Below are 11,098 nucleotides of genomic sequence, written 5' to 3' on the forward strand. Positions count from 1 at the left end.
CATAACCAGATGTGGGCAGGTGCGTTCAGGGGTGGACTGTTATCACACATGTGAAGTTTCGAGCAAATCTGACAATGTCAATGTATAATAGGGCATTTCCTGTTTCCACAAGGGGGCGGCATGAGCGAAACCAGATGTGGGCAGGTGCGTTCAGGGGTGGACCCTCATCACACATGTGAAATTTCAAGCAAATCGGACAATACATGAAGGATTTATATCAAGTTGATGTTCCATGGCGAAGGATGAAAAGTTGCCACTGCCGCAGCCTGCAACATGACAGGACACGTGTGTCACTGTGGAGATTCATCAACTTGATCGTCATGTGGCCACAAAATGTAGTTGATCAGGTCAGGAGCTTGAGGTTGGCGTTTGTCAGTGTAAAAGATGGCATTTCCTGTTTCTACAAGGGGGCGCCCTGAGCAAGATTGCCTTCGAGCATATGGAGGCGTTGAGGGCGGGGCTCTTATCATGTACAGAAATTTTGAAGCAGTTTGGATGAATTATGTGGGAGAGAGAGCTGCTTGAATATGCTTGGCGATGGATCAAAAATGGCAGCACCATAGCAGCCATGCCCTTTGACCTACAGACATGCAGAGCACAACTTTTGATCAGCATGGTGTCTGGATGATCTGTAAAAACTCTGAAGTCGATTGGATGAAATCCCTAGGACTAGTTCGTTAAAATACAACATGTGGAAATCATGTCAAAATGACAAGTCAAAATCAAAATGGCCGACTTCCTGTTTGGAGTAGACCATTGGTGCCAGAGACTTTAATGTGCGTCTTGACAACATACACATGTGTACCAATTTTCATGTTCCACCTCCAAAAAAAAACCCTGTGGGGAGGGTTTTTCGAAAATTTCAAGGGGGCGCTATAGAGGCATTTTGTCCCCCTCATGGGTGACGCCCCAATCAGATGCAAGAGTTTGCCATTCTTGACCTGTGTGTCAATTTTCATGAGGATATGGGGACTGTGAAGCCATCAAAAAGCCAAACGTATTTAGTGGCGAGGGATCGATAGTCGCCACGCCGCCACATGGACACCATTAGACATAGCTTCACAGCGTTTATAAGGTAGCTTCACCAACTTGTTCTGCATGCATTAGAAGTGGAATGAAGTTGATGCGGTCAAGTTTGTGGCATTAGTACATGTTAAAGTAAAAACTGGTCACTTCCTGTTACCACCGGGGGGCGCTATGAGTAAGGTGGGATATTAACATATCGGGGTGTTCGGGGCGGAGCTATCAACATGTCCAGCAAGTTTGAAGCTGCTAAGATCAAGTATGTGGGGGGAGAGCCGTTCGAAATTTGATGGCAAGAAAATGAAAAGTCGCCAAAATTTGTCATGTCCTAGCGGCCATGCCCCTTGACATAGAGAAAAGTTTTTAATAACTTTTGATCAGCATGTTCTCAGGATGATCTGTACCAACTTTGAAGTCAATAGGACGAAATCCCTAGGACAAGTTCGTTCAAATGTAAGTTGTGGAAATCGCCGTAATGAAAAAATTCAAAACAAAATGGCCGACTTCCTGTTGGGATTTAACCATGACGTCAAGAGACTTTTTTGTGCGTCTGGGTATGATACATGTGTGTACCAAATATCGTTTGCCTACGACAAACTAACCCCAATGGGGAGGGTATTTTGAAAATTTGTAGGGGGCGCTATTTTGGCATTTTGCGCAGACCATGTGCAACCGCCCAAAAATATCGAATTTCGGATGTGGCCGGACGAATGTGGAAAGTTAGAAGCATTTTCAAATTTGGGAAAGGGGCGAAATTGGGACACGAAATGTCACAAGAATAATAATAATAATGATAAACAGCACGATTTCAATAGGGTCCTCGGATGACTTCATCGTCGCTCGGGCCCTAATTAAAGCTGCAAGCAGCGATGAACGGGCCCTCGCACCTTCACGCAACTCGGGGGGGGCTGGCAGGATGCCTTCTGACACGTCAGTTTATTTCTGTCAAAGTTAGATATCGCATGCAGGAGTGACTCTGCATATCCTTGATACAGTGCTGGAATAACATATTTCACATTTTGTATCACTTCCTCTTTCCACTAGGGGGAGTTGGAGAGCGCACTAATTATATATTATGTTTTTGTACATCAAATATACACCACAGCATGTAACTTTCAGATAAATCGAAAGATAAGTGTTTGATGAGACCTACTTCCTGTCGCCACTAGGTGGGTCTATGAGTATCAGGCAATATGGTAATGAAAATGTGTTCAAGGCGGGACTAATATGAATCATGTGAAGTTTGGTGGAGACAGGACCATTTATGCCAAAGCTACAGCAATTTCGTTTTTCATGGCGAGACCTCAAGATTCAACGCTCAGCAGCGGGCGCGCCATTCAACATTGGGCAAATCCTGTGATAACTTTTGGTCACAACGTAGTCACGCTTACATACACCAAGTTTGAAGCCAATCTGATTAAATCTGTAGGACAAGTTTGTTAATTTACAAGCCCTGGAAATGGGCAAAAAGGCACAAAAGTGGCACAAATAAATTCAAAATGGCAGACTTCCTGTTGGGTTTGGAGCATCGCTCCAAGAGACTTTTTTGTACGTAATAGTGTGTTACAGGTGCCTACCAAGTTTCATACATGCAGGTCAAACCAGCTTTGGGGGCTGCTTAATTGAAATATTCTAGGGGGCGCTGTTGAGCCATCTTGGTGCATCAAAGCACAAAAATCACATCAGACAACAGGACTTGTGACCTGTGATATGTATACCACGTTTGTTGAGTTTTCAAGCATCCCTTGTCCCTTCAAAACAACATCGTGTTTGATGGCGAACAAGGCGGCGCCACGGTGACAGCGCTTGATGAAAACTAAAAAGCTTCATTTTTAAGTATCATCAAGGTCTAAGGACTTAGACCAGCAAGTTTGATGTGAGTCTGATTAACCTGCTAGAAGAGAGACATCAAAGAATGTATAAAGTAGCGTTCTGTTGCCAGTAGGTGGCGCTATGGCAGTGATTCAAAATTCCTCTGTAGATGTGTTCAGGGCTGGACTGTCATCATATGTGTGAAATTTTGGCAAGATATTCCCACGTGGAGTCAAGTTACAGCAACGTTTATCATCACGGCGAAACATCAAAGTTCGCCGCCAGGCCGTGGCCACGCCCTTCGATGAAAACTCACAGTTTCCACAATAAAGTGTCATTAACGTCTTATGACTTTTTTGACCAAGTTCATACATGTAGGTTAAACTGGCTTCAGGGGCTGTTTCCTCAAACTTTTGTAGGGGGCGCTACTGAGCCATTTTTTAGAACCCGCGCACGAGACCCTTAAAATATCAAATTTTTCACCAGTTCTGAGATGTGTGCAAAGTTTCATGAGTTTTCAGGTATGTTAAGCCTCCCAAAAAGGCAATTAATTTGGAGGAAGAACAATAATAATAATAATAAACAATCCTTGCATTTCAATAGGCCCGATCGCTAGGTGCTCGGGCCCTAATAATAATAAACAGCGCAATTACAATAGGGTCCTACAGACGACTTCGTCGTCGCTCGGGCCCTAATGATAATGAAAATAATAGGAAGTGGATAATAATGAGCAGCAGTGAATGAAAATGAGCAAAAAATGAGCAGTGGATAAAGGGAGCACATCTAGTGCAAGTGATTGTATGTGCAAAACAGCAGACAGCTGTGGTGTCCATAAAGTGTCTGTAGTGTCAATAAAGTGTCAACAAAGTGTCCATGGTGCAGTCTACTGTGAGCAGTGCTGGTTATGTAGCCTGACAGCAGCAGGCAGGAAGGACCTGCGATAGCGGTCCTTCACACACTTTGGGTGAATCAGTCTATCGCTGAAGGAGCTCTCCAGAGCTTTTATCTCCTCCTGCAGAGGATGGGAGTCATTAGTCCTGCTTGGCTGTCATCCTCCTTTCTCCCACCACCTGCACAGAGTCCAGAGAGCATCCCAGGACAGAGCTGGCCTTCTTGATCAGCTTGTCCAGTCTTTTCCTATCTGCAGCCGGGACGCTGCTGCTCCAGCAGTCCACTCCGTAAAAGATGGCTGATGCCACCACAGTGTCAAAGAAGGTCTTCAGGAGTGCCCCCTGCACTCCAAAAGACCTGAGCCGCCTCAGCAGTTAGAGTCTGCTTTGGCCTTTCTTATATAATGCTGTTGTGTAATCAGCCCAGTCCAGTTTATTGTTAAGATGAACACCCAGGTACTTATAAGATGTCACCATCTCAATATCCTTTCCCTGAGTGTTCACCGGTGTTGGGGGGAGGAGTCTGCGCCTGTGGAAATCCACCATCAGCTCTTTGGTTTTCCCCGTGTTGATCTGAAGGTGGTTCCTCAGGCACCAGTCCACAAAGTCCTGATTCAGTTCTCTGTACTCCCTGTCGTCCCCATCTGTGTTGAAGCTGGCAGAGTCGTCAGAGAACTTCTGCAGATGACAGGTGGGGGTGTGGTATGAAAAGTCTGCAGTGTAGAGGGTGAAGAGGAACGGTGCCAGCACCGTCCACTGCGGGGCCCCCGTACTGCAGACAACCAAGTCTGATACACAATCCTGGGTCCTGACATACTGCGGCCGGTCCGTGAGGTAGTCCAGGATCCAGGATGTGAGGTGATTAGCCACCCCTATGTGCTCCAGTTTGTCCCTCAGAAGCGCAGGCTGTATGGTGTTGAAAGCGCTGGAGAAATCAAAGAACATGATTCTCACAGAGCTTCCAGGCTTCTCCAGGTGGGAAAGAGCTCTATGCAGGAGGAAGATGATGGCGTCGTCCACCCCAATGCCAGGCTGGTAGGCAAACTGCAGCGGGTCCATTGAAGGGCCTACTGCGGGGCGGAGACAAGACAGGACCAGGCGCTCCAGAGTCTTCATGAGGTGCGATGTTAATACCACCGGTCTGAAGTCCTTGGGGTGCGGAGTCTTTAGCACAGGTACCACACAGGATGTCTTCCACAGCTGTGGTACTCTCCCCAGCCTCAGGCTCAGGTTGGTCAGGTCAGGAGCCTGGAGCTGATGCCATCTGGACCCGCAGCCTTCCTCGTCTTTATCCTCCTCAGCTGATCTCTCACCTGACAGGTAGTGAAGGACAAGCTGGAGCAGGGGGGCTGTGTGCTTGGGGGTGGGGTTGATGAGGTGGAGGCCGTCCTCCATTTTTATGACTGGGGATAGAAACTACAAAGAACTCTTTGGTAAGTGGAGATAGCAACCTTAAATTTGGCAATCAGTAATTCACTTCTATTGTACGATTTGGTAGCTATATGAAAATTATTATTCCATTTATATACTAACCCTTAAATTACAGTATGTCCTGTTAAATTTGGTGCATATTTATGCCTCTGCACCAGCGATAGCTGTGGGCAAAGATATTATGATTTTGGGTTGTCCATCCATACATATGTCTGTCCATCCAACCATCCCATTCTCTTGAACGGGATAACTCAACAACACCTTGAGGGAAAATTTGCAGGTTTGTTACAAACATTACCTGTAATCAACAATGATCTGATTGGATTTTGATGGTCAAAGGTCAAGGTCATTGTGATCATGCATCTGTCTCATGCTCATAAACATGTTATCTCAAGAACACCATAAGGGAATTTCTTCAAATTTGGCACAAATATCCACTTCAAGTCATGAATAAACTGATTAGAATTTGGTGCTCAAAGGTCAAGGTAACTGTGACCCCATCCTTGCATTCTCGTGAATGCAATATTTTAAAAGACCTTGAGGGAGTTTCCTCAAATTTGTCACAAATGTCTAATTAAGAGTGAACTGACTAGACTTTGGTAGTTGACGGTCAAAGGTCAACTTCCCCAAGACATCATAGTGTTCTACAAAAAACACTTCTGGCTATTATTTAGTGTCATAACTCAGGAACAGAAGGGGAGACAATTAGTCAGATACTCAATTGGTTACACTAATCTTGGGTGTGGACCTTGAAACTGCTGATTGTATAGATCTTCTGTGCTGCCAGGAGGTATGATGGTGTGAAGTAACTGTAAGTGCAACTTAGTGCAACTTAGTAGAGTGGTTTGTGGAGGCATACAACCCTAAGGTGGTAATTCTAGTGCACTTTTATTCCTGACAAAATGACTTGTACCAAGTCATTCATTTTTCATATATATTATTTGTGGGAAGGGTGTTGCATTTTTCTCTTAGTCACAGGGAGGGGCAGCAAAAAAAAAAAAAAACCACTTAATATTCTGCTCCCCTCCTTATTTTGCTAATTTTTGACCAGTTTCTAAGCACTTGCAGTAGTATGGAGTTAAACTGTGCTGTCCTCCTCCAGCTACGAGTCAGCAGTGTTGGAGACCACTTTTACCCACGGCAGCTGGTCTACCTTCTGTGTGAAGATGTCGTCCTGCTGGGCCTGTGTGATCCTCTACCTTTGGCTGCTGCTGGGCCCTCTGTGCAGCTGTCAGTCTGAATCCAGACCTCGCCGTGCACGCATCAAACGACGGTCAGGATCCTCCCGCCACGTCTCTGTCAGTGTCTGACACGCTCTGTCAGGGGCCAGGCAGGAGGGAGGCACCAAGGTCAGCAGAGGACTCCTGGAACCTCCTTGTAGTGCCCTGCAGGAGATTTTCATGACTGGAAGTCACAGGATCAGGGTTCAAGACTCACAGTGCTGTGACAAGGACCACTCAGAGGGCGCAGTGCCCTGTCAATGTCAGAAGAACTGAATGACGCTCTAAACTGTAAACTGCAATAGTAAAACCACCAGTGAGGACTTGACTGTGGTTTGAAAACACACAGTATGAATTGCCAAAGGGATCAGAGGGGGTGAACTGTCAATCTGTATAATGATCACAGTAAGTAGGTGGCTACATTATGAACTTTTATTATAGTTTTATTTTCAATTTTTGGCTGTATTTAGACTTTTAATATTATAAGACAGTAAGAATTTTTGATATTTAATGTAATGTTGGAACAGAGACACACATCCCAGTGATGTTTTATCTTTCTGATAAACAAAAGAATCCGCCCGAACAAATATAGCCCTGTTAGTCCCCTGATCCGAGACAGGATGTCAGTGGTTTTGATCATGAACAAATCTTTCTCAAATTTGGAAACAGAGAACTTTGGGCTAATTGCATCAAAGTTCAAACATAACCTCTGATGAAAGAGATCCTTACTGTAACATTTTAGTAGCTTATAAAATTTGTTTGCATCATATAGTGAACGTTGTTGCAACTATAATCAAATAAATTAACTAAATATTTAGGCAGATCATTTGAGCGAGGGTGTCCAGTCATATTGCCACCTTAGAATTCTAAGGTTCTATCTGTGTTCTGAGCAGTTTGGAGATATGGAGCTTCAAAGTTTTTGCATTCCAATCAGCAAAAATGATATGAACCTTTTTGTTACTGAAAAAAAGGTTAAGAAATGCATATAACTGAAAATAAATAAATAAATAAATAAATAAACCACCTCACATAATGTTAATAACTACAAATGTCAGATAGAACCTTAGAATTCAAAGTTGATGATATGTGAAGGATTTTGTAGTCAAATAAACACTAAATCAGATGTCTCTGAGGATTAATCTGTGCAGTCAGCAGGAGGTGTTGTGGTTGGTTATTTTAAAACTAATACTAACAAACTAATACTAACCACCTTTTTTTTTTTTTTTAATCTAGTCTTGTAACTCAAAACTCATGTTGAATGATACTATATGACACCCAGTTACGTCAAGATGATAAAACACATTTCAGTGATTGGCTTCACACCTGCAGTCAAATTCAGGTATTTGTTACTAGTTACAGTATAAACATTAAAAATCTGCTCATCATTTTAGGAAGTACACTGTGTCTGCGGAGGGATGATCTCAGTATGTATCTCCCCTTAAAACCACAACCTGTTAATCTGACATTTCTGTTCATGTACAGACTAAACAAACAGATATAACCGAAGAGCTTTAGAGGGGCAGTTAGACCAATTTTTGAGCTTTGGACAGAACCAAGTTAAATGTGCCCTGTTTCAAGTTTTTATTCTAAGCAAAAGCTAATCAGCATCCAGCTATAGACCCGTATATGCACAGACACAGAGTGGTATAGAATTTCTCAGCTAATTATTTTCACAAAAGCCAATAAGCATATCCAAAATGTAAAATTATTGCTCGAACATCTATTAATTAAGGCCTTTTCAATCCAGTGACTGCTGCAAATTAGTTCAAAGTTCACAGAATAATAGCATGAACTTTATTTAACTTTGTGCTAACAGTTATAAACCAGACAACTAATTTAATTCAATGAAGAACTAATCCTGAAGTGCCTCACTGACAGTAACAAAGAAAGATTTGTTCATGAAGAGTCCAGAGTATGGAAGCCCTGAGAGGCAAGTAAGAATGATAGTTTTTCTTATGGTGATTCATTTTCTAAACCTGATTTAAATTGTTTATCTCTCCTGTGTTTATGACTTAAAGACAGATGAAAAAAGATTTTTCCAGAATAATATTTCAAAGTTCCTTATTTATATTTTTCATTTTTGAAACAAGTAAGTTTTTGAACAGGTCCATCCATCCATACACCCATCCATCCATTTTCATCTGCTAATCTAGGGCCGGGGCAGCAGGCTTAGCGAAGAACTCCAGACGTCCCTCTCCCGAGCAACACTTTCCAGCTCTTTCCAGCTCTAGTGTGTTCTAGGTCTGCCAAGGAGGCATCCTGATCCACCTCAACCGGCTCCTTTGAATGTAAAGGAGTATCGACTTTACTCCGAGCTTTCTCCGGATGTCTGAGCTCCTCACCCTATCTCTAAGGCTGAGCCCAGCAACCCTACGAAGGAAACTAATTTTGGCCACTTGGACCTGCGCATATATAGCACCTTTCTAGTCATTTGACCACTCAAAGCACTTTAACACTACATGTCACAATCACCCATTCACACACACATTCACATACTGGTGGCCGAGGCAACCATAGAAAGTGTCACCTGCTACTCGGTCATACACACTCGCACATTGATGGAACAGTCATTGGGAGCAATTTGGGGTTCAGTATCTTGACCAAGAATACTTCGACATGCAGACTGGAAGACTCGGTTACACTGCCAATCTTCCAATTAATGTACAACACGCTCTACCTCCTGAGCCACAGCCATCCGACACCAGTTGCAGATTAGTGCAGATTTAAATAAATTTTTTGCCCAAACAGAGACATGACAGTAATTTTACATAACTTGCTAACATAATATATGTACCCCCTCCCCCAGAGGATCACAATGGAAATAAGCTTGTAGCTTTATTGTGTAACTGAACTGCCTACAGTTTTAGGCATATGTGATAAAGGTCTTCAGGTGAAACAGTGTTATAATTGTCAGATTTATTAATCTATCTTTCTATGTTTTGAGGGCATGGAAAAATGAAAACTAACCTGGAATGGTTTTTCTTTTTTAGAGGTTATGGTGCCCTTCAGCCTCCTGTGGCTGACATGGTATAAAAATATTTTTTCTTTTCACCTGCCAAAACTTTTTATTTTTTTCCATCTGTTTCTATAGATGAAAAAAGTTTTTTTGCCAAGAACTTATCCTGACAAAACCTTTTTTTAACCTGTTCTTTAGTCGGAAACACACACGAGAGAAAACCCATTACAACTGACTGGATCACCAGAATTTCTTTTTGTTACCTCTCTGGGCTTTCGTACATGGGCCACAGGGATAACAGATTCTCTTTCAGTACTTTCTCTGCATCTTTTTTTGTTTTAAATGATGGACCTTTAAGTGCACAGTTGGATGGTCTGACAGAGTGGCTGAGAGGCAGCTAAACAGAAAATAATGGTGTTCTATGAAGTTCAACACCAGAGGTTTGTTAAACCAAGGCAGAAATACTTCACATTTGACTTAAAATGAGGAATATTACATATTCACATTATGTTGCTTTACAGTACGCCCATCACTTGATTCTTGTTTACACTTTGTTTGTATTTGTTACTCTATTTTGAAACCGTTAAATAGAAACCAAGAGTGCAAAAAAACCCCTAAAAAAAACAACCTAAAATCACTTCAAGAGATAATAGAAGCTTTCTGTCTCATGCCTTCAGATGAAGTAGTCACGCCTGCTGAGGAGAACTGTGTTGTGAATCTAAAATAGCCCCCATATTCCCCCGAATGTTCATGCTGGTGTTGGTATGTGGAAATGTGGGACTGGCTTTTCCACTGAAGGCACACTGAGCCTTCTGCGATGACTTCCTCACAGTTAAGGAGCAGTAATCAGTCTCAATCAAAACCTAAACATATACAGTTATATTGTGTGTAGTTTAATGTTTCCTTTGTTGTAGATATGATGCTTTTTTGTGAATACATTGTTTTCTTACAAACTAAGCAGCACAAATAATTTTAAAATGTTTAATGCCAAATTCAATTGCTTTTTGTCTACAAAAAGTAAATATTCAGAAGAGTGGGTCATTATAATTCATACATAACATGGACAAAAATTATAAAGACATTATTTTGGCACATGTCGATGAGGTTTGAGACAAGATGTTTATATAAATATTTCAAATGCATACCACACAGCACAGAAGTTAACTGACCATTAAACAGACTGAAGGTTTTCTGAATTAAAATCAGATTATACTTTAGTATATCTGTAGCTAATCAGTGCCACACAATAAAATACTGTATAATTTATAATCTCTTTCACATAAAGTATCACAAAGCATACCTGATATAACACATTTTAAAAATGAATACGACACAGACACTATAAAAGATGTTAAACAAGTGACACACAACTGAATGTGTTATGTTTGAGCATATTTTTTTAAATATATAAATACATGGTGAAGCAATATGTTGTGAAATATCTGGAGTTCAAAAAAAAAATCCACCTCTAAATCCTGATTGCATGTTGCACCATGAACTTGTTGCTTTTACATTCAGTTACATGTGCTGTTTGAAAGGCAGATGATAGGTGAAAGCAGAGTTATAATATGTTAGATTTTAATGTAAAGTTGTTTAAAAGAAGAAAGAAGTAAGAATCTGGTTGTGATGGCTGGTACTGTTTTCACCTGATGAGTTTGTGTGTGTGTGTGTCATCATGGTAAAATGTAATCCTGGTGACACCTATTGTAGTGAGAACAACCACAGCAGCCATTTGAGTATTTTGCCAGGTGTTTATTTGTCTGTCT

At 41.8% G+C, this 11,098-nt stretch overlaps 1 protein-coding gene across 3 annotated transcripts in view; it reads left to right on the top strand.

Moving 5' to 3' along the window:
- Nucleotides 1-10,759, top strand: part of serinc4 (serine incorporator 4) — a 100,296-nt gene extending 89,537 nt beyond the window's left edge. For 2 of the 3 annotated variants that reach the window (XM_078162412.1, XM_078162411.1), the window contains exon 11: nt 6,259-10,759. In XM_078162412.1, the coding sequence (XP_078018538.1) occupies nt 6,259-6,466 (208 nt within the window). In that variant the 3' untranslated portion in view covers nt 6,467-10,759. The remainder of the gene's footprint in view (nt 1-6,258) is intronic. The other variant, XR_013488191.1, reaches the window with a different exon arrangement.
- Nucleotides 10,760-11,098: the final 339 nt, after the last annotated feature.

Source organism: Epinephelus lanceolatus, chromosome 2, assembly GCF_041903045.1.
Source record: "Epinephelus lanceolatus isolate andai-2023 chromosome 2, ASM4190304v1, whole genome shotgun sequence".
NCBI lineage: Eukaryota > Metazoa > Chordata > Actinopteri > Perciformes > Serranidae > Epinephelus > Epinephelus lanceolatus.